At 46.6% G+C, this 23,986-nt stretch overlaps 1 protein-coding gene across 1 annotated transcript in view; it reads right to left on the bottom strand.

Moving 5' to 3' along the window:
- Positions 1–742: 742 nt before the first annotated feature.
- Positions 743–23,986, bottom strand: part of TRPC5 (transient receptor potential cation channel subfamily C member 5) — a 93,442-nt gene continuing 70,198 nt past the window's right edge. The window contains exons 7-11 of the mRNA XM_056491376.1: positions 22,124–22,319; positions 6,814–7,020; positions 6,637–6,678; positions 4,912–5,001; positions 743–3,995 (exon numbers count right to left, since the gene is read on the bottom strand). Coding sequence (XP_056347351.1) covers positions 3,261–3,995; positions 4,912–5,001; positions 6,637–6,678; positions 6,814–7,020; positions 22,124–22,319 — 1,270 coding nt within the window. The 3' untranslated portion in view covers positions 743–3,260. The remainder of the gene's footprint in view (positions 3,996–4,911; positions 5,002–6,636; positions 6,679–6,813; positions 7,021–22,123; positions 22,320–23,986) is intronic.

Here is a 23,986-nt window from a genome sequence, read left to right as displayed (position 1 = left end):
AAAGGGGAAAGGGTTGAGATCTCTGTTATTCCTAACTCCAAACTCTGTGCATATATACAAGGATCCTTCTTGAAGCCCACAGAACAAAGGCCAGGTGTGAGCCAGCTGAGCCAAGGAAAAGTTTAACTCCTCACAGGAGAAACTCAAGTGTTCCATCAGCTCCAACCCTTGAAGAGACAGCACAGGGGTCATCCACTGAGTCCCCTGAAGGAAAGAACTTTCACTAAAACACGTTTTCCTTTTTGAGCAATTGAAAGCAGTAAAATACTGGTCAAGTCCCAAATACTGTGCTGCAAGTGAATTAAGCAAAACCTGGGTTGGTTTGTTCTTTTTTTTTTTATCAAATGTATTTTTCAGAAGCTACTTCAGTTTCACTCCCCTGAAACTCCTGTTTTAGCATAATAATAATTCACCAGCTGCTCCAAAGTCTATTGCTATCAACAGGGATGCATAGATGCAAGAGAATTCTGCCTTTTGGGGGACCAATTTGAGTTTTGCAAATTCCTGGACACATGTATTAATCAGAGCCAAATCAAATATTTGTGTTGAATTCCAAAGTCAGCTCATAGCTGGGAGCAAGGAAGGATCTCAGTCATGAAACAAAGCCCAGGGGAGCCCCAGCCACGGAGCCACCTGAAGCTAAATTTTGATGTGCTCAATTTGCAGATCTGGATGTGGCAGCTCCCAGCTCTGCCCTTTCGAGACACAGGAGGAGAACGTGACTCACAGAGTCTGCAGGGAAGGATTTTTGCATTTTTGGGGGCAGCACTGCAGAGTTAATTCCATTTCTTTGTGTTGTTTGTACCTGGTGATGCGTGTGAGCGTCACCAGCGGCTGTGTGCTTGTTCTCACTGAACACTTCAAATCCTCTCCTCTGTCCAAGGACATAAAACCCAATTTCTGGCCTGGTTTCAAGCCCAGTTGATGTAATCTGCATAACTGTACTCGAGTTGTTTTCATTCTTCCTCCTTACCCAGGAAATGCCACAAAGATTCTCTGGCCCCACGTCAAGTAGAGCTCACAGGCTGCAGCCTGGGTTAGGTGAAGCATCCAAGGATTGGAATTGTCCCCCCCTGTAGCAGCTCCTGCTGATGTTTATCCTTGCTGAAATGTGCAAGGTTTGGTTTCTTGTGGGGTTTTTATTGTGAGAATTGCCCTGGTGGGTTCTGTGGCTCTCCCCTCTCCATGGATTTGCTCCTCCAGCCTGGGTGCCTGATTTCCCCATGGAATGATCAGCAAGCTGCTCCCCACCCTGGGGTTTTGCAATCTCCTCATGTACCACCAATGCCAGTTTGCTCAGCCTTCCATGAGGGAAGAGGAAATGCAGTTTTCAAAGACAACTCTAACCCTGCAATTAGTGTGAAAGCCTGAAATCTGTTGATACAAAAATGCCTTTCACTCTGCCTTAACTAACACACCCAGAGGCTTAAATATTTGGGGTTTTACACTCCCTGCTGGTATCAAGAATGCTGTCATTACAAGCAAGGAATACAGAAGTGGTTTTGAGTCTCTGCCCCTTATCTCAACACCAGGGCTGCCCTGGAGCCACACAGGTCTGCACTGAACATTTCCACCAGTTCAGGGTGTTGGCACCTCAGCTCTGCCCCAGGAGCTGCTGCAGCACTCACATTTCTCTTTGTGCTCCATCTCCTGGGTGAAGGTGCCCCCAGGGAAAAACCCCACAAGGGGAGTTTTCCCTCCCAAGAGGAGGGAGCCAGGTTTAAAACTCGGGCAGAGTATCCAGGTGTTCCAGCATCTCTCATCCCTCTGCTCCTGCCAGCAGAGCTGCTCCTGCCCCTTGCTGCTGAAACCTGCTGCAGTGGCAGGTGTAGATTTTCCAGCATCACCTTTCTCCAGAGGCAACTCACAGCCCAGCTCCCAGGTGAGGTGACTGCTGGGGAATCACTGGAGCTCACAAAACCCCTCCTGGGAGCAAAACCCTGCAGGAATTAAACCATTCCCGAGCTCCTGGGCAGGACCTGCTCCATCCAAGGATGCAGCTGACCCAGAACAGCTCTGAGGTGATGCTGAGTGCCAATCATCTGTGTTTCTTAGCATCACTGCAGAAGAAATTTCAAGTACCCCATTGTTATAAAATTGAAACAAAACTCCCTAAAAATCCCTGTTAAGAATTCAACCACCTTGCCCTTGATGGGGTTGTCCTTTTTTCCCTCCTCTGATGCTCCTTGGGAGAGCAGCAGTGACACTCCCACAGCCAGGGAAATAAAGGATAATGAAAGATCCCCCCTCCTGCACACTCCTTTTGCTGCACCTCAGAGCAGGACCTGCAGAGCTGTTCCAGCAGCTGGCTGCTCTTGCTTAAGCTGCTTTTCAGTCCTGCAGCTCAGGGCCCAGGGAAGATGCTCTACCCCAGGAGATGGATCCCCTGACACCCATCAGAGAGGCAGCAAAAAGTGAATGCAGCACTGGAAGTAAAATTAGGGACTGTGAAATAAGGGCAAGGCTTAGAGCTGGGTTTTGGTTTAGAAACGACTCTGAGGTTTGTATTTCAAGCAGCCAGGGTTGTTTTGGGTTGTTTTCTTTTCAGTTCATCTACACAGGAGTTGGAGGCAGGGCCAGGTGCTGGCTCCCACTGTCAGCCTAATTGGAAGGTCCTTCTGCTCCCCAAAAGGGAAATTAGGTAAATAAGCAAAAACAAAAGCATGTTCCAGGTGGATGATCAAAGGGGTCTCATATTCAGTAATAATTTACAATATTAATATAGTGGCCTGAAAAAACAAGTCATATTGCTTAAAAGAAACAAAAAAAAAAAAAAAAAAAAAACAGTTATAGGTCGAAACCCTTTAAAAAATACTTTCAGTGTGATTCTCAGCCTCCTGCTCAACAGCTGTTTGTGTTGATGAGGAAAACTGAGCAGGATGCAGAGTCAATGGTGTTGGACAGCAGCACTGAAACCCAGCTGGGGTGGGATGGTGATGGGAGCACTGGAGAAATCCTTTCCTCAGCCACCTGCATGCCTGAAGTCTGTGGGGTTTGGAGACTAAGACTGCATCCAAAGGGATTCCTGTGGTTTATGGCAACCTTTCAAATGGTGAAACCATTAGTTTAGTATTAGTGAGTGTAAAAAAAAAGTAAATTAAAAAAGGTGCAGAAGGCTATAAAATAGGCTGTAACATAAGGAAGTTTACACTTTTTTTTCACCTGTGGACAGAAAAGGAAACAGTGATGCTGAACCAGATGAGAGCAAACAATTACCAATACTTGGCTGAGTTTTCCAGTGAGAGTCAAGAGAGCTTTGCTCAGAGCCGAGTGGTAACGTGATCCTCCTGCCCCTCTTTCCACTGGTTCATAAACAAGTCACAGGCCTCTCCCCATGAATCAAACACATCCTCTGACGAGTCTATAAGTTTGGAGTTAGAGGAGCAAATACTGGAAGCACAGTGAAGGGAGCTGGTACAAACCACAGGGCACTCCTTGCTCTGTCCTGTAAGTCTCGTGTTCCCACTGTAGGCCACCTCATTGAGGTTAATTTCACTTTTGGAACAATTCTCTTCCCTCTCTCTGTCCATGGGAGAATATTTAATGTCTTTCCACATGTAGTGTGGCTGGATGATGCCGTCTGAGATGGTGTACATGGGCTCAGAGCTGGGCTCGGGGACGTGGCCGTTCATCTTGGAGAAGAGCAGCCCCAGCCTCTTGAAGGATTCCTTCTTGGAGCTGGAGAGTCTCTGCACTCTGTTCCCGTTCCTCACAAAGGAGCGCTTGCTGATCCCGTTGCTTTTTGGCTTCTCTTCCACCATGTTGATCCCAGACATGGTTTTAATCAGAGCAGACACGTTGAAGTCCTTTTTTTTGTTGGCTACATTGAAAGACACGCTCTTGGCTCTGGATTTTTCTCCAGCACCATCCTCGTTTGTTTCATCCTTTTGGGACACCTCTGTGCTGCTGGTGGAGTAACTTCTCCTCTGGGGCTTCCTGTTGCCCAGGAGGTCAAGAACTTCATAGCGAAAACTTGAGATGTCCTGCTTTAATTCCTGGGGAAAGAGGAGACAGGAGTTACTCCCAGCAGCCTTATCTATGATGGAAGGACCATGTTCAGTGAGTGATACCAAATCAAACAGGAACATCACATCCATGGCCAGTGTCACACAAAAATGATGTGTTGGTGGTGCTGAGAATTGGCAAAGGCTGGGGAGTGGCCCTGTTGATCAACCCCCTCTGCCCACCCCAAAAAGTCAGATAAAAAAGAGTTACAGAAGAAAGAAAACTGCTGAAATACAACAGGAATTCCATCTAGCTGATACACCCAACTTTAAAATTGTTGGTGAGTGTTCTTAATATCCATCAACCCCGACCCATTCTTTGGCTCTGTCTTAATTAGGATTGGGAATGTGATGTTGACTCAAATCACATATTTCACTCCTACTCTTTTCTGATGGTTTTGCCTGCATAGCACATTGTATATTAAAATATGGGAGGTGGTTGTTGCATTTGAGGCTATAGGAGCAATGGAAAGGATAATGCAACAAAAGTTCTTTGTGTAATGGAGAAGCAGAAAGAGCTTTATTTAAATAAACACCACACTTATATAGGGTAGTTCGTGCAAAACAGAATAGAAAAGATTCACCGGTCCAAGAAAGCAACACCTCTTTGAAAACATGCTTTCTGCAAAACATCTCATCTCCAGCAGGTGTTTAATCATTGTTATAATTTCTTGTCCTTGAGCAGCCTGAGAAACCCAAGGCTTCAAGGCTGCTTTTTCCCTGGTTCCCAGCAGCATCCAAGGAGAACTGATCATACAGGAAGATACTCAGTAATAACTCACTCTGCCCACAAATCCCCAGAAGATATATTCTCAGCTCCAATCACAATCTTATTTCCACACATCCCAAATCACCTTGACTAGTTAGTGCAAACTCTGCAAGTTATTATTGAGGAATAATAAATTACCTTGAAGTTTTCTTCAGTTAAACCTTCGTTGGTTTTGGAAGTTCTTATCATTGCAGCGACGTATCTTTTCACAAGATTTCTTATCACTTCCTGGAATAGGAAACAATCCAAGTGATTCAATTGCTAGCTCAGCCCAAACCCTGTTCTTGCTGTGTTTCCCTGAGCTCTTGCCAGCAGCAGCTGTCCTGACTCTGCTGGCTAAAAAACACTCACCACTAAACAAAATGCTTCTTTTTAAGCAGAGCAAACCTTGGGAAGCGGTGATACAGCTTCCATCTTATGGATGCTCAGTTTTTAACAAAAGGCAAAGCAGTTATTTTGTACTGGGGTTTGTAGATGTACAAGTCATGGAGAAAAAAAAAAAAATTCTTGGAGTGAAGCTCTCCAAGCAGTTCTTAGATGTGCTCTTTAATCTCAGCTGCTGAAAGGTTTTACAATTACCAATCTCATGTGTGCACACTGCGTGTCCTGATGGGCTAAATCTGGCATTTGAAGGTGGTTTATTGAGCATTTGAAGCCAGGGAGGCTATCTTAGCAATAAATAATGTGAAGAACAGCCAGGATTCCATGGGTCAATGGATATTCACCTCAAACCACATCTGCAGCTGCCTGGGTGTTCCCTAAGGGCAGAAACTCCTTTAAGGGTGGCTGCCCCATCCTGGAAGGGCCAAGTCACACTCTCAGTGACTCCTCCAGGGATTCTCACTCCTCTGTGCTACCTGTCTGCTACTCTCCATGTTTTTGGCTGGATGAGCTCCACTTTGCTCTGCTCATGTCCCTCCCTGGTGCCTCGAGCTTGCACATTTATCTGTGCCAGCCAAAACACACTCAGGCTGTTTGTGCCTGTTGTGAGCAGGGAAGAGACTGCTCCAAACCTGCCCTGCATTTCCCCCCTTGCTAATCAAGTCTGAGCAGCACCAAGCTGAAGAAGGTGTCTGCACCAAGGCTTTGCTGGGAGGTTTTGAAGAGATCCCAGTGATGTAGCTGTAAGCTGTGCTGTGAAGTCAGAAAGCACCATATGTCACTTGTCAAAGGTGACTAATTATGTTAACCACCAACTTCTGATAAAAGTGCTCTTCAGAAAGCAGGAGATGTCTTAAGTAAAGACAAATTACTAATGGCATTTGGCAGTGGAGCCTAACGTGCCACCTAACATTCTAGAGAATTTTTTTCCTTCCAGCTTGCTGGCATAATACATCCCACTGAATTCAAGGGCTGGAGCTGGTGTTTTTAATGAAGTTTCATCCTTTTGTGGGTTGAGTTTAATGAGTTCTTGATGACAGGCAGGCTGAGAATAAACAAACCAGCAAGATTCAACAAAGGAATCATTCCTCCTTCCTGAGCTGTCCCAAAAAAAGAATATCCCAACCACAGTCTGAGTTAGGGGTGCTTCACAAAAAAAGAGCAAGAGAGGAACAATTCAGGAATGTAAAAATGCTGCAGAAATAGTTTTAATCAGGATGTCCTGACAGCCTGATGACAATGGGGATATGACCTTGACTTCAGCAAATTTTCCCCTGTTCCAGAGGGGCTGAAAGGGAAGGACAGATTTACTGAGCCATCCACCTCCAATGAGGAAATGCTTTAATCCATGATAAGCAAAATCCTCTTAGAGGACCTACACTTATCAACCTATATTCTGGAAGCAAGCAGAAATTGAAGTATTGGAAAATGAGGAGGAGAAAGAAACAAGAAATAAAAAACTTTGTGTGCCCAAGAGTTTACCTGGTAATGTTGATTCTGAATCAGGTTGTCAGCGTGTCGTTCCTGCAAAGAGAAAGGGACAGGGGTGTCACCTGTTTCTAGAGCTTCTGGTGGCTCTGTGCAAGTTATGATCCAGCAGGACCCTGAATGTTCCCCACCACCCTCCAGAAAGGAAGCACAAGCCCGTGAGCTCCTTACTGTGAATGTTTTGAGGTTCTCGTGCCTCTTCTGCTCATCATCAGAGTCATCACCTGGGCACAGCTGGTTGTGGATCCACTTGCAGAGGTACCAGACCGACTTGGGGCTGGGGACAATGTTAAAAGGAGGGGGCAGAGTGGCTCCTTCATCAAAGTAACTCATCCAGAGCTTGGTCCGTGCGAATTTCCACTCGATGTCCGCGTGGTCCTGGGGGAGAAGGGCAGAGAGCATCAGCAGCTGCAGCAGGGCACCCCAGAGCCAGGCTGAGGAGGGGAGCTGTGGGCAGGGAGGCATTTCTCCAGCTGCAGGCAGAGCAGGGTCACTCCTGGCATCCCCCTCGCTGGGGGTGGGCGTAAAATAATCGATGTGAAATGCAGCTGGAGAGAAAAAATACCAAATACTGAGAAATGAGAGGAGAGCAACACCCAGCAAGGAGAGTTCCATGTGCTAGAGGCCAGAAGAGGTTGTGCTTATTAGTTCACCAATGCAAGAAGCAAGAAAACACATTTCTTATTTTGCTCTTTGCTAGCCCTTTTATTATCACAAACCACTGTTCCTCATGTCTAAATCCAATGAATTCTCATATTCTTCCCTGGGAAAAAGGTCTTCCATAGTGGTTTTTGATTTGTTTTTTATAGCCTCCATTAATTCTGCTCTTATAAGGAAATGACACATTTTATGTGTGCTGTATTTTACATCTTGCCTTTGCATTATCCTTAGAGAAGCCAGGAGATATTTTACTCTTAGGTTGGTGGGGTTTTTTTGCATTTATATTATCACCATGATGGCTTGCTGTGCCCTATTGTTTTTTATCCCAGCAAAGTGGAGGTGGGAAGTTAAGACCATCATTTTACAGCTGCACAGACTGACAGAGTCCATGCAGTCCCCAGGAATGGAATGCTGAGTGATGCAAGGGACCTTCCAGACTTCAGAACAGCTGGGTTTGGGGAGCACCCTCTGCAATTTAGTCAATTTTTAATGAGCCAGCCCAGTAACAGTGCATATTCCCTCCATCAGGGCAGAGGCAGCTCCCTGCAGCCAGGGATGCTGCAGAGATCCAGAACAGATCTCATGCTGCTTTGTGCCAGTTTTAAGGTTGAAAAACTCTCTTCTGTACATTCTGCAGAAATTCTGACATCAGGCAGAAGAGGGAGGGAAGTAATTTGTGCTGAACACAGCTGAGAGCAGTACACTGAGCTGAACTGGTGTATCTGTGTGTTGTCACCACTGCAGAGGACAGTGCTGGGCTGATGGTTGTGACATTTCAGCTGCTCAACATTTGCATGGACAACATCTGACACGAGATTAAACCAAAGCCACAACGACTCAGGCTAAGGAACAGCACAAGGAGGGAGAAAAGGACAATGCAGGACTTTAATTTTCCAAGGAGGTTTCAGTGAGGTTGGAACAAGCAGCTCATTGAGCCAGGGCTGCAGCTCTCACAGGCACTGAAGTGTAGGACAGGGAGTTTAATAAAATGTGGCTGAACATCATGCCCAAAACATTACTACACTGGCTCTCTGGCCATGCTCCAGTGCCCTGACATGGGTAAAATATGCTCACATTTCGACAGTGAGGTGCAGCTGAACTCCATTTTGGTAATGCATTCAAATTATGTGCAGCCCTGGATTTAGAACGACTGTCTCAGTGGCCTGGAGCACATTAGTCTCTGCAGATGGTCTGAACCAGCCCAGAACATCATTGTCCCCTGCCAGTTTACCACAGGGGCTCTTTGCAAGCCATAGGGAGACTCAGAGGTGCAGCCTGTTGTGCCTTTTTTTCCTCACACACCATCAGATCCCATAAATGCAGCATTGCTGTGAAGCATCACGAGCTGGTGCTGCTGGAAATTAAGTCCTGGGTGGTAAAATAAAAGCAGTTTGTCACCATAAAAAAAAAAACAAACACCAAAAATAAAACAAACAAACAAACAAAAACAAAAACCTAAACAAACAAACAAACAAACAAACAAAAATAACAATTCCTGCTCGTTTTTAGTTCATTTGTCTCTACCTGCCAGCCCACAGGACAACCTGAAAGCTCCCTCATGCCCATTTTTCCACCTGAGCCTTTCCAGGTCTGGGCAGCTTGAGCTGAAACAAGAGGAATGATGGGCTCAGGTGAGTCCAGAGGGACAGGGGAGAGCAAATCCCTCCAGAGAAGGGGCCTGAGCTGCACTTTCTGTGCTTCAGCTGGATACAGAACCATTCTGTATCATGGAAAAGCCCTTTAGGATCATAACTCCAACCACATCCACACACCTCTGAAATCCCTCCAGGGATGGGGACTGCAGCACTGCCCTGGGCAGCCTGTGCTGTGCCAGTGCTTGACAATTCTTCAGGAAAAGTAAATTTTCCTGATATCCAAAACCTCCCCTGCTCACTGCCAGGAACAGCCCAGTGGCAGCTGCACAGCTGCATGGAATTCACAGCCCTGCTGGGGCTGAGCAGGAGCTACAAACACCAGGCAGCACTGCCTGGGGCAGCTGGGGCATGGCAGGAACACAAGCAGAGTGCAGAGACTTATTTTGGATAGAGATCTTTTAAGTTCTTTGTCAACACGGGAGTAGGTGTGAACGTCTTCCAAGTCTGTGATATTCTGTGATAAATCCAGCCCTCCCCTCTACAAAAGCCCATCAAAAACCCAGTGTCAGTGTGGGATCAGGAGTGGAGGCTTGGCAGCAGCTCCCTTCAGCACATCCTGAAAGGGCACAGCCTGCAGGATGCAGTTTGGCAGTGGATGCTGGATGCTGTTTGAAGAGGAAGGTAAGGCAGATCTCTACCTTGGGGATTGCAAATTTGTTTCTGGCAAAGGAAGGAAAACGCTTAAAAAACTTTTCTGCACAAAGCTGGGGTTTTTACACTTTTTGTTCTTTCATTTTAAATTAGCTGGATGGGACATTTCATCCCTGGAAGTGTCCCAGGCCAGGCTGGGCAGGGCTTGGAGCAACCTGGGCTCATGGAAGGTGTCCCTGCCCAATGGCAGAGGGTTGGAAAAGGTGATCTCAGCCCTTTCTGGATTCTGTGGCTACATGGGCTTTCCTAGGAACTGAGTGCTGTGGAGCTTAGCAGGACTTTTCCTCAGGAAGTTTGAGGCTGGTCTGAACAAATCCCTGTTGGTCTGGGAGTGTCTGTGGGTGGGGCTGGGGATGCTGGCTTCACCCCACCTGTATTTCTTCTTGTGTTATCAACAGGTGCATTATAACCTCTCTTAAAAGACAGACTGGACCCTCTGCACAAAGCTCCAAGTGTCTTTTCTTCCCTTCTCTGTTCTGCTGCTGCAGATTCCCCAGGCTTTACAAACTCAGCCTGTCTCAATTATTCACCTTGATGTTTAACGAACCTGAGCAAATCAGATGAGAGCTCCTGGCAGCAGTTCTGTGTTGGGAACATACAGCAAAGAGACACTTCAGTTTTACTGACAATGTCTTTGTGTGCCAGGAAAGCAGCATTTTCTTGGTTAGAGCTCTCCTTAGTGCTGTAAGCAATAAAATCCCCACACAAAGCTACAGCTCCCCAAACCCTCCTCCCTGTGCTGAGCACCAAAAAACCACTTCAGCATCTGCTCTGTGCCCAGCTCACACCTGCAGCACCTGGGACTTGCAGCCAGGACATCATCCTTGCACTGGCTGGGCATGTGGCCCCACCAGGTGTGCTCCAGGGTCGGGGTGTTTCCCCAGTGACACAATTTTGGGACTGCCTGAGTCTGAGCAGTGAGTACAGGATGCTCCCAGACCTGTGCTGTCTCATGCACTGTTCTTGGATGACAACTCTTTGGTACCATTTATAATAAGCTAAAACTCCACATTCACTAGCTTTGCCAGAGTGACCTTGATGCTTTAGGAATTTTAATTTAAGTTTGGATTTCACTGTCCTCTCTTTGAGAGCTTCTGTCTCTCTCACCCTTGTTCTTGTCACCATTTTCTTTCAAGCACTGTTCAGCCTTTCAGCTATCAAATACTCCACACTTAAGAGGGCCGAGCCCTCAAGCTCAAAGAATACATGAACTCAAAGAAACCAGCACTCATCTTTGCTGTGAGGGAAAAAAAAACTGTCTCACTTCCTATCACAATGTGAATGTGTCATCCTGGCCACATAATCCTCTTGCAAATCTCTGCCATTTGAAGTGAGAATTAATCTCCCACAAAGACTTCCCTGTGGGATGGCTGAAGCCATTTCACTGCAGCAGTAGCAAATATTTTCTAGTTCAGTCAAAGTGATGTATTTACAGATGTGCCAGATTTTAAATGATTACCTGCTACACTAATTATCCAGGATAATTCAGGCGTTAATCTCTGTCCTTATCTCCGTGTAGAAAATGTGTTGTTTACAGTTTCTGAGATGTTTTCTGTAAAGATTTCCATCACCCTCTCCTTGCTGGGCCATACAGGTTGGATCAAATGACAGCAGGGAGTCTTGGCTCAGCCAGACCCAGCAGAAGATGCTCTCAGCTTTCTGCATGAGGTGGTCACCACTGCCACAGCCTCAGTTCCTCAACCTCTCCATGAGTTCAGTATTCCAGCTCCCTCGTGGCTGGGAAGCTGGTGGAGGGAATCTGAATTTCCCTTAGCACACAGGAGCTGAAGCTCATCCCATGTGGGACAGGAGTCCCATCCTAACACCCCTGGAAGCCCTGGGCAGTTTTGTTGGCTCAGGGCTGAGGTGGATTCTGACCATCCTGTGGATTTTGAGGGGTCCCTGCACTCAGTTGAAGATCAGGTTGGTGCAGAGCTGTGGTTCAAACCCTCAGCTCCCAGGGGCAGAGATATCAGCACAAAGTCCTTTATTGTGAGGGTGGGCACCCCCTGTGGCTGCCCCTGGATCCCTGGAAGTGTCCAAGGCCAGGCTGGATGGGATTTGGAGCACCCTGAGATTGGGGAATGTGTCCCTGCCCATGGCAGGAGGTGGAACAAGCTGATCTTGAAGGTCCCTTCCAACCCAAACCATTCTGTGATTCTATAAAACCTAATTCTGGGGTGATGGTGATGCTCAGCATGCTGAGATCCTCAGACTTTTCCACTACCACAAAACCCCAGGATAATCAGTTGCTCCAGCTCCTCTGTGCCATGAAGTTGCCCAAGGGCTCCTCTGGGAAGTTCCTGGGATGCAAACCCTCCCCACACCCACTTGGAAAGGAACAACCTACAAAGATCTCCAGATCCCTCTGGCTGGCACGAGAAGGGCTGTGTGTGCCTTTCTTGTGTTTTATTACAGCAGGACTGGGCTGAGCTGGAAACCAGGCTGCTGCCTGTCAGATGCAGACACAGATGGCTGTGACAATGCCCTGGGGACCAGCCTGGCTGGCTGGAGCTCAGTGCCTCTCTGGAGGAGGGATGGGAAGTTTTCTAGCTGTGCCAGGAGTGCTGGAGGGATTTCTGCAGGACCCAGAAAGAGCCAGCAGCAGCCCCACAGCACTGGGATGTGCCCAAGCTGTGCTGTTCTCTAGGAAGGAAGGAGGAGATGTAACATTTAGCTTGCAGGCTACTGAGTAAGGGAGGCTGCTTGCCCCAGAGGCACAGGAACTTCAAAGGTGCCTTTTTTGCTGTGTAATTAGCAGTGCTGCAAAGCCTAGAAGTCATTAGACTCTGTTTAATATATTTCCCTCTCCACGTGCCTCTTTATTGCTCTGTGCTAAACCCAGAGCAGCAAACAGCACAGAAAATACATCAGGGCTGGCTTTAAAGCAGGCTAGCACAGGAAAGATGCCCTTGTGTGTCCTGAGCAGAAAGCACTGCAGAAGGAGGGTCAGGAGAAACTTAATCTTTACAGAACTCCACACAGGCAAATTCTTGTGCTGTTTCAATTTGTAATATGTGTCAGGCAAACTGGAAATAACATCAGCAGAGCTCAGGGGCTTGCTGACAAGCTCAGAGAAGCAAGCAGCAAAAATCCAGGCAGGCTATTTGACGTAAATGGTGCTTAACATTTTTCAAAGAAAATAATATCATAGAAAGAAAAAGTCTGTGAGAAAATCAGGAAGCTACAAAGTCAATTAATGCATAGGTAATTCAGCTGCAGCTGGCAACAAATGACTCTGCTTTCAAAGCTGGGGATGACATACTGAAGGGTAAGAACTTAATAGGATCAGTCTCAAAAATAATACAAGAAAAATGACTAAAGGAGGACAATCTAGCATTAGGAAAAGCAATTAGAACAGTTAAGGGATGAGACAGCCAGAGAAGAGCACAAGGCAAAGTCCTGGGCAGCTGCAGTGGCTCTGAGGAGGAGCTGTGCCCTGGGACAGAGGAAAATAAGGGAAAACACACCTGGAGCATCCCCTGCAGCAGCAGGCAGGGCAGGAGATGCAGCTCCAACAGGGACACAGGGGGATTTTGGCTCCAGCAAAGAAAATTAGGTTCTGAGGAAATACTCATAAATGAATACTCTAGGACTGAGAAACAAGAAAAATGAGTTCTAGGACCAGGATGCAGGTAATTGAATTCAGGCAAGAGCTACCCTTGTCTGGCAAAAGGCAGCCAGGCTCTTAGGTGAGGAAAGCAAACAGAGCACGAGGGAGGAAAAAACTCAAATCAAAAGTTTTATATAGCAGGTAAGCCATCACTGGGACTGTGAGCATTAAAAACCTGAAAGCTGGGGCAAAATCCCACATGGCAGAGCCTGTGAAAGAACACACTGTGATGGAGGAAGCCAGGAAAAATCTCCTTAATTTTGCAGTGTCCAAGTCCCCCCAGCTGGGAATCAACAAGACACAGCCCAGGACCTGCATTTTGAGATAAGTTGGGTAAAGGACTCCATCTTTGGAGCACAGCCTAAAAAAAAGGCTCAGGAATTATGGAAATGGGGCTGCCTGCAGCAGAAAAGAAAACCACAAGTGGCTCCTGACCATGCCAGAGCAGGGACAGTCCCTCCTGGGTGACAGCACAGCAGAGCTGTCACAGGAGCTGTGGCACTGCCCAGAACCTTGGCTGCTTCTCCCAGCCCTGGGGAATCTGTTTGCACTTGGAAAATGCATGCTTTAGCATCTCTGCTATTTATAACTTCCATGTGCAGAAGATATTCATAATTAAAAATTTTATTGTGGCTTGCAAGACACTCATTCCACAAGGTATTTAGGTTATATATACACATATACAGATATATATCAAATACTTTTCATTTCCCACCAGCATCTTGGATGGAAATAAGAGTTCCTAATGAGAAGGCCAGGGAATATTATACTGGAGAAAACACAGAGAACTGGGGATTGTGCTGGTTTTAGTGCAGTTAAATTATGGGAACTGACACCTTTTTGTTTCTGCAGTCATATTGCAGTTAAGTTCGGTTTTTATTTTAATAGTCTAATAAATCGGAGCAGTGGGAAGGTCATGCAGAGAAACAGCTCTCTAAAATCCTCAGCAGGAAGAAACAACGAGGAAGATATCACCAAGGCTTTGTTCTTCCTGCCATCCATTCTCTCTCCTCCATCACTGCCTGATAAGAGCCTCTTTTCATGCTGAAGGTCAGAGAGATAAGGGGCATCTGTGCTGATAATGTTAACTACCTCCAGCCAGGTCAAAATCAAGTAACTCACACATGCCCTGGAGCACTGGAGGGCTGAGCCAAAGTGTTGGAGTGCTGATGACTCTGCTAGAACTAAGGCAAAAAATAATCAAACTTAGCCTCATTTCTACTTGCCCTATTTCCAGAATATTGTCTTTGTTGTTTTTTTTTTTTTCTGCACTTTTTCTGCAGTCAGGCTGGGATTTGATCTTCAAAACCAACCCAAGCCATTCCAAGAGCCCATAAAGTTATCAGTGCTAAAGGTATCATATCTGCATTGCACCTGGAATATTGCTGGGCTCGAGAAAGTGCCTGTTCCTCTCTGAGTAACCCTTCCTAATGCCCAGGAATCCAACTCAGTTCTCTCTCCTGGCTTTAGGGTGCTCCACCTGTCAGTCCAGCTCACCTGCTGCAGGTGGATGGGAACCTTGGATTCTCTGCTGGACACAGGATGATTCCCTGGCACAAACTCCCCCTGGAAGGAAGGAGCACTGCAGAATTCACCACTTTCCACTCCATGTGCAAAGCACTTGCTTTGTCCTTGCCTCCTCCAGCTGAGCTCCTGCAGGTGTGTTTCAAAGGGAAGGACAAGCCATGACAGAACCCAAAAACCAGCCTGTGAGTCACTGTGTCCTGCTGAGGACTGGAGCACAACACTGTGACACTGGGCTGGGACAGCCTGTGGGGTTTGCAGGGGGTTCTGGACCTCCCCAAATCTCAGAATTCCCTTATCCCCTCTGAAGCAAGCAAGGCTGCTGCTCCCCATGCTGCTCCTCACAGGAACACGACTCTGAGCTTGTATTCAGGCACCAAATGCTCCATGTTCTGCTCTTTTATGACTGGCCATAAATTTCCTTTCCTCAGCACAGGATTATGTGTTTTACTGAGCCTGTAAAGGTCACAGCACCAGAGGGAGCAGCAGGTGCCCAACACCTCTGCTTGCACAGCCACTTAAATGCAGTGCCTGAGCTTAGCTGCCAGAAATTGAGTAATTGCTCAAAAATTTAAAAATCCTGTGTGCTGACCATTTAAATACATCCTTGAGGTGAAGGGAAGGGACAGATTATAAATGTAGGAGATTGCTCAAGTCTGTAAGGGAACCTTGAGCTGTGCAGACAGGACTGACTTGGGAGAGAAGAACCTGTTTTCCCTCCCAAAAAGCTGAGAGGCTGCAGGGGACAGGGCCAGCAAACAGAAACAACAAGGAGCTAAAGCATCCAGGTTATTAATCACATCCCCAGTTAATTAGGAGTGGTTGTGTGCATCCTTTTTTTTTCACCTACATGATCAGCATCAACTTATTGCAAGATTGCAGCATGTTGAAAAGGAAATCTGTGAAGCCCTGGCATCTAAAAAGTTGCATTTCAGAGAATTCTTAGTAATATAGCTGTTTCCATTGCTCAGTACCACGGGAAAGCTCTTCCCAGATAAATCCCTTTTAGTATTTCACTGCTTCTTCCTCAGTAATATTCTTCCTTTATCTTTCACTCCTTTTCTCCTGCCTTTCTAACAAGAGTCCCCTTGATGCAGAGGCACAAGATAATGCTAATTGAGCTTGTCAGGCCTAAATAAAAGATGGGACAATGCAGGGGGGCTGCAACCTATGTGGTTCCATCTGGATGCTTCAACTTGTATCATGCAGCAAGAGCAAACCTTGCAGTGCTGCTCACACGCAATGGGCAGAGAGTTATTGACCTGTCAGGCAGGGCACTGGGGTGTTAACTACACCAAAAAAAAAAAATAAATTAAAAAAAACCCAAAAAAACCCAGAGCCCAGCCCTGAACATTCCAGAAATAAATGCCAGCAAACTCCTTGGGATATCTTAAACCAGCCAGGGTTCATCTACAGACTGCAAGCTCATCTTTTTTTTACTTAATCTGCCCTAAATAAGCCCCAAAATGGTTTGGCCAGGGACACATAAACACCTGTGGTTTCAAAGATGAAAAGCAACAGAAAGGCTGAACCTCCTGATTGTGCTGACAGGAGTGGCAGGACTGGATCCTAGGATGGAGAAAGAGCTTTGTCTGGTGCAGGAACAGAAGTTGCAGCCTGGGAAGCTGGAGCACATTGAGTGCCTCTATTTAGAGGCTCTGCAAACACCAGATGAATATTAACAATGTGATTCAAGTCCATGGGTTACATGTAATTAGGCCAAAGCCAGCAAAAAGACAAACAGTTCTACACCTCCAAATGAATCCTTTAGCTTGCTGACAAAAAGCAATTAAGCTGCCTGCCAGTCTGGAGTGTGGCTCCAGGGCTAATTTCACACACAAGCCCCTGGCTGTATGGGAGCATCCCAAAACACCACTGCTGCAATAAAAATCTGCTGGGAGTCCCCCAAAATCCAGTCCCAAGGTCCAGAGAGGGCACTGAGCCTTGGGAGTCAATCCCACTGCTCCAGCTGCTCAGGGGGGAGCAGGGGTGGGGATGGATTGCACTCCATGGGGAAATGGAGCAGAAACCAGGGAATCATGGAATGGTTTGGGGTGGGAGGGACCTTAAAGCTCATTCCATTCCAACGTGCCATGGTCAGGGACACCTTCCACTATTCCAGGGTGATCCAAGCTCCATCCAGCCTGGCCTTGGGCATTGCCAGGGATCCAGGGGCATCCCCACCCTCCCAGGGAAGGATTTCTTCCTTATCTCTGACTAAACCCACCCTCCTTTAGCTGAAGCCATTCCCCCTTGTCCCCTCTGCCTGTCCAAGTGTCACTGAAGGCACTGATTAAGTGCAGGAGAATTTCCCATTTCCATTAATTACTGCTGATGCCAGGATGAGTTTTAGGATGCAGTAATTGAGATCTGGGTAATTGCAGCTGTGCTGTAGAATAAAGGAAAGGTGAGAGTGTGTCACCTGGGCAGTGACCAGCAGATGTGTGTGCTGGTCAGCAGGAGGCTCTGAGAGCCACAAAGCTGAGGGACAAACACGGTATTTCACTCAGCTGGCAAACCAAGGAAGAGTCATTTCATCCTCTTTGCAGAACCTCCTTGTTCCACTGCACCATAAAAAGCTTCAAGAAATATTAATCCCAGCTTGTATTGGCAGCACAACAAGAGCATAATTTCATTTCCTGCTGTATTACAGAGTTAAAAAACACCAACAGCTTAATTTCTAAGAAATTCAAATTGATGGTACTGAAATGGGCCTGCTGAGATGAACATTTCCTGAGGCTTTCCAAGAGTTTAGTTCTGAGTCCAGATTTAGGAGTGGCCTTACCTCTGTAGGGAAATACCCAGCACCCCAAAACCTGCCACATGCAGGGACTGCTGTATTTCAAACTAAGTTTATTGATTCATAAAATTCCTCCTTAGCAAAACCACCAGGTATTAACTGTGCAGGTCGTGCAAGCAGAGGAATATTTTCTGACAGTCCTAAGGGTCACAAATCACAGTGGGGAAGGGAATTTCTGCTGGTGTTGTGAATTAAACTGGGCAGCAATTACTGCCATGGTGCTGAGGGAGCTCAGCTGGTGCAGAAAAGTGGAGGAATCTGAGCTTTGCAGATGAAGAAAAGTTTGAAACTGCCACCTGGGGGAAATCCAAACTTATCTAGGAAACAGTGTAATAGGGAGCTGAAAAATCTTTATGTTTCTCTGTGCCTTAATTTTTAAGCTCTCTAGTCTGCAAAAATTGAGAAAATTCTATGTCTAATTTCTCTATACTTATAGGCAAAGTTTTGTTTATTTTTTAGCTGCACGTGCCATTTCTGTTTAGTGCACAGCTTTTGTTTTGCTATGCAAAATATTTATTTTCTTCATTCTTGTGCTTAACTACTTGTGTTAATCCACTGCACTTAATTTCAACATCTAAAACTGCACCCCAAGTTTGGTGCCCAATGCCCTGATTCCTGCAACCCAAACACTGGCAGCTAAGTTCCAATTTAGACATAGACTATTCTCAGAGACACACTTAAAACTTTTTTTTAAAGACTGCAGTCTTTTGCAGGAGCAGCTGAGATGAGCTAGCTTGAAGTAACAGACATACCAACCAATAGGGGGATAAAAAATACAATATACAGAACAATTTTGCAACTTTTATCCTGGCTGCTGGAGTCATTATTCCAACATCACACAGGGACACACTCAAGGCTGCAACACCTTCACACGTGGCAGTGAGAGGGAATTTTTCTCAGGTTTGCTTTGGTGTAAGTAATCCCTGAGGAATTAAGCAACTTGGTGCTTTTATCCTAGAACATCTGAGGGCTGTGAGGGCTCACATCTCCCTGTAAGGTGCTGGTGGAGGGTCGTGCTGCAGAGTTGTTGTGCCCCACTTATCACCCTGGCTCACCTGAGCTCTGACCAGCTCACAGCCCATGGTTTCCATCCTGCACAGCCCCTGGCTGCTGCTCTCCCACTGACACTGCTCCTGCTGCTGCAGTTCCAGTGACTAATTCTTGCCTGACTCCCCAGAATATCACAGGAGTGGCCACAAGGAACTGGCTTTCAGAAAACACCATTAATTCCCTGCAATGTGTGCTTGCACCCAAGGGCACCCCCAGGGCCAAAATGCACCTGCAGCCAAGGGAACACCAACTAATTTTGAAGAATTAGCAACTGGCAGCAGGACTGTGTGACTTCAGGTGCAGTGAGTGGCTCTGATGACAAACAGCCCATCACATAAAGTGTCCTCACCACCCACTCAGTTACTTACAAATGATGGAGCCACCTGGCTATTCTCACATCATTCCCTTGTCCTTCCTCTTGTGATGGTGACAAATTCCTCTTCCCAGCCCCTGGTGATGGTATTTCTGTCACGTCTGTGGCATTGAGATGAGGAGCTGGCAGTGCATAATATCCCATTGTACCCTGTGCTGCTTGTATAAAACATCCTGATCTTCCCATATTGGAACAGCAGGAAAGGTATGGAAATCTGGGGGATTGCATTTGGATTTTGTTTGCTTTCTTGGTGAAAGATGGTGTCTGCCATAACCAAACTGTGGTTTGGCAAAAGTGAAAAATGGGCTGTCTGAAAATAATCAATACTGAAACTGCTTCAGGGCACTCCTGGAAGTATGTATTTATTGAAGCCTCTATTTACTGAAGTCTGAAATAGCTGAGGAAAAAACCAACAAAGTTATGGCTGAAAAGTTCTTCCTTTGAGTTAAGAACTACTTGAAGCAGAGGTTTAACTCTCTGCTTGCCTTACTCTGCCTTCCACAGACTTTGGTGCTGTGTGCCTGCAGTGCCTAATTAAACACCAAACCCTAATTCCAGACTGGAAGAGCAGCTTAAATTCTCCTTTCTCAAACCTCAAACCTTCCTCAAACCTCAAGCACTGAAACAGAGTGATAAAGCAGCGATGCCTTTGTTATAAACTGATTTTTTGCTCATCTGGAAGGTCAGTGGTCCAGCTTTTCTCATACTTTTTACCATGATAAAGATCAGATGTCCAAACTCAGTGTGAGTGGAGGAGAAAAGCTGACTTGAAGAATAACTGCTACAAATGCTTTAAGTGTATTTATCCCTGCAAGAGAGGAGGGGAGAGATCCTGTTTGCACTGCAGCAGTGCCTGGGGCTCATTAACAAAGGGGATTAATGAAGATGTCCTCACCACTGCACTGCAGGGGAGCCAGCAGGCAGAGAAGCACTCTCACCTCACCCCCACATCTGTTTTATTGCTTTTCCTGATGCACTGGAGAAGAAACCTGCAGCCCACCCCAAGGACTCCTTTCCCTGGAATTCTGTCATTCCGTGGGTATCCACTGTCACAAACCCCAGGAGGAAGAAATGCCCAGTCTGGCAGCCAGCTGCTGTGATTCAGCAGGGGTGAACCTGATTACTGGGGGTTAATTACCGACCCACACCTGTAAAGCTCAACCTTTATTAACGACTTGTTTTCTTCGGGGGAGAGATTAATTGATGTTCGCCCTTAGAAGACACATGAAGGGGATTTGTCCCTGAGAGAAAACACGCAGGAATGGAGCTTCCAAACCAGAGCTGCGTGCAGGGGAAGGGATTGGAAGTGACTGCCAGGAAATGTCACTCGGTATCCACTGCAGTGACACAGTTTAAGCGACAATGAAATCTCCTGTAGCATTTCCAGTGTCATTTTCCCGAGCAGGGGCTCATGCTGCTGGCTGGACTCTGTGCTTTACCTCGCTTTTCTGGAGGTTTTTCTGGTTCTCTACCCCTGGCTGTGCCTTTCTGATGGGGCCAGCCCAGCTCCCAGCTGCTCCTGACACAAAACCACTGACACAACAGCCCTCTCTGGACCCTTCACTTCAGCTAATTGTTATGATGGGTCCCTCTAATTCATGTGGGATTGTGTGTAATGTGTCATTGCATCACTGGAATTATTCAGGGGAAAGAATGATGAGTGGTTTGTGGCCCAGTGAATAGCAAATACTGCTATTCTTATCCCAGACTTAGGCTTGGGCTTTGTCTTAGTGACAAGCCCATTCGATGACAATAAAGGAAAGGGAATTGGAGAAAATGGCCAAGGAGAGAATCTTTGTTTTCTGTCCCTCGTTCCAGTCTCCCTGGAATGTGAGGAGTAGCAGTGAACAAAGAGAAAGCACTGGAAGCATTTGAACAGAGTGATAAAGCAGCGATGCCTTTGTGATAAACTGATTCCCTGCTCATCTGGAAGGTCAGTGGTCCAGCTTCTCTCATACTTTTTACCATGATAAAGATCAGATGTCCAAAAGAATCAGCAATTTGATGGGTCTGTGCTCAGTTTGACCAAGTAAATTTAGAAGCCGCTTGCATTAGCAGATAATCAACAACAATTGTGGAACCTGTTCAAGAAAACAACTCAATGCTCCCCTCTGTGCTTTAGCCAGGAAAGGAGCTCACCCACACGTTTCCCCGGAGACTTGTCCAGAAATTTGGAAATGGAAATAGCAGGAGAAGTGCTGCTGGTTCTGTTTTTGCTCTGGTTTATCTTCTAGAATAAACCAAGAGTCACCCAAAGCAGAGGAGGAAGCCTCTACCCTGTACCAAGTGACACAAACAACTCCCCCCACTCCTGTTTTGTCCCCACAGGTCCTCACCTCACTGTCTCCAAACCTATCATGTCAGTGGTCAGAACTGGAGAGTAAGTGCCCACTGGTTTATCTGAAGCACTGTGCACACAAGATTTTGCTTCCTCCCATACTGTCCCTGACCTTAAGAGCCTTAAAATGCAGAGCCATGCTGCTTTAGCTTTCAGTCTGTTGACAAATTTAATCATCAAGGTACAGATTGGCTTTTGGGTACACAGAATGAGATTACAGTGGAGAAACCAGTTTGGAACATTCAAATGAAAGTTCAGTTTGATAAGGGCTCTACAGCCCCAAGCTGCCTCAGCTCAGATCCCTCCTGCACTGGGATTGCTCAGGAATCTCAGATTATGGTGTTACAGCCAGGAGACTCTGGTATTACAGATGGACATGATCTAATTTCAAGTGGGAAGACTGTGGAAAAAGAAATTGCAGGACTGGGCTCCTGACACACACGGTTTCACATGAGAAAACAGAAATAGGATAAAAAAAATATATACCACAACACCCACCCCCCAAGTTCAAACCAAACATCAGGAAGCAGTGGGAAGGTTTCCCTTTTTACACCCAAGCTGGTCAGCAGGGTCACTCCACAGGAGCAGACAGGGGCAGATCACAGCCCGTGAGCCTTTTCCAGCTGAGCAGCATTTACAAACAGAGCAAAACCTCCTCCACAGGCATGATTCAGGCTGCTGAGCAGAGATCCCAACTACCTGCTGGCAGAAAATGGGGACAGCAAATCTCCAGCATCCCAGAAGGGACCCACTGGCTGCAAGGCAGACAAATGAGGCACACAGGGAGAAACAACAAAAAGAGAATGGGGTAACTCACAGCAATGAGCTGGTAGGAGTTGTTCATCATGGCTATGAGCATGTTCAGCAGCACAACCAGGGAGATGACATTGTAGGTCCCAAACATTGTGGCCCCAACAAACTCTGTGAACTCGTGTCTGGCTTTCACGTTGGTGACGTAGAGATTGAGCAGCCCAAACACAGACCAGAAGAGTGACTGGAGGGTCTCGAAAAGTCTGCAAGGAAAGACAGGTTTTTAGCTGATGCTGGGGGGTGGAAAATGATCTTCAGGTAGGGAACACACAGGTATTGGGAGACACCACAGAGCAGGCATTTATCCCTCCCTGAGACAGCCTGTGCTCAGCCACAGTGCCCCACCAGCCAAAGCATGTGAGAGATGTCCCATCAACAGCATCTGCTGTCTGTCCAACAGCCCAGTCCCCATCCAGTGAGCATAACTGCCCTGAGGAACACAAGGCTCCCTTTCCCACCCTGCACACATGCAAAGAACAGCCACAATATATTCCATTTAATTAAAACTGCCATCCTGTGATGCTGCTGCTATCTATAAACTCTCCTGTTTAATCAGTGCCTGCACCATTAACATGTCTGCAGGATAAATGCTCAGGGAGCCCATCCCCAAGTACAGCAGCTAAACAGTGCACAACAACAGGGCAGCCCGAGGTGGGAGATGGCAGAAATCACAGCCTGAGAGCTTGCAACTGCTTCAGCTGCTGTGGCCCTGTTTGCAGTGCCCCTGCCCAAAACCTGCTGTGTTTGGAATGCACCTGCCCAAAAACTCTGCTGTGTTTAGAATACATCTGCCCAAAAATTCTGCTGTGTTTAGAATACATCTGCCCAAAAATTCTGCTGTGTTTGGAATGCACCTGCCCAAAACTCTGCTTTGTTTGGAATGCACCTGTCTAAAATGCTGCTCTGTGTTCAGTGCACCTGCCCAAAACTCTGCTGTGTTTGGAATACACCTGCCCAAAAATTCTGCTGTGTTTGGAATGCACCTGCCCAAAACTCTGCTGTGTTTGGAATACACCTGACCGAAAATTCTGCTCTGTTTGCAGTGCACCTGTCCAAAACTCTGTTATGTTTGCAATGCACCTGCCCAAAATGCTGCTCTTTGTGCAGTGCACCTGCCCAAAAACTCTGCAGTGTTTGGAATACACCTGCCCAAACTCTGCTATGTTTGGAACACACCTGCCCCAAACTCTGCCCTGTGTGCAGTGCACCTGCCCAAACTCTGCTTTATTTAGAATACACCTGCCCAAAGCTCTGTTATATTTGGAATACACCTGCCCAAACTCTGCTATGTTTGGAACACAACTGCCCAAATTCTGCTTTATTTGGAATACACCTGGCCCAAACTCTGCTATGTTTGGAATACACCTGCCCAAACTCTGCTCTGTTTGGAACACACCTGCCCCAAACTCTGCCCTGTGTGCAGTGCACCTGCCCAAAGCTCTGCTGGCTCTGAGTTCTTGGTGCAGCAGCTCCCACCCACCACGGGCAGAGTCCCTGGCACAGCCCTGCAAACACTGCTCAGTAATGACTCAGATGAAAGAGTAATCACATTAATTCAGTTCAAGAGTTTCTCTTCTTTTGAAGGCTTCCTTCCACAGCTGAACTGGGCCTGACCCCACTGAGCTGATGAGATCATCCCAGGTCTCTGTTTGCTTCAGCCACAGACAAGTGACCTTTCACAGGCTCGTCAGATGCGTAATCAGCAATCTAAATAATTGCTCTATTTGGGCATCTTCCTTTTGGCTTTCCAAAATACGGCATTTATATCATCCAAAAATGACATTTATATGCCTGTTTAAGAGTTTCCATTTTGGCCTGAGGTCAGCAGATGTTTTCAAATGCAACTACTAGACAAACCAAGATGAATAAT

Source organism: Oenanthe melanoleuca, chromosome 4A, assembly GCF_029582105.1.
Source record: "Oenanthe melanoleuca isolate GR-GAL-2019-014 chromosome 4A, OMel1.0, whole genome shotgun sequence".
Lineage (NCBI taxonomy): Eukaryota > Metazoa > Chordata > Aves > Passeriformes > Muscicapidae > Oenanthe > Oenanthe melanoleuca.
This window is presented reverse-complemented; position numbering and strand designations above follow the sequence as displayed.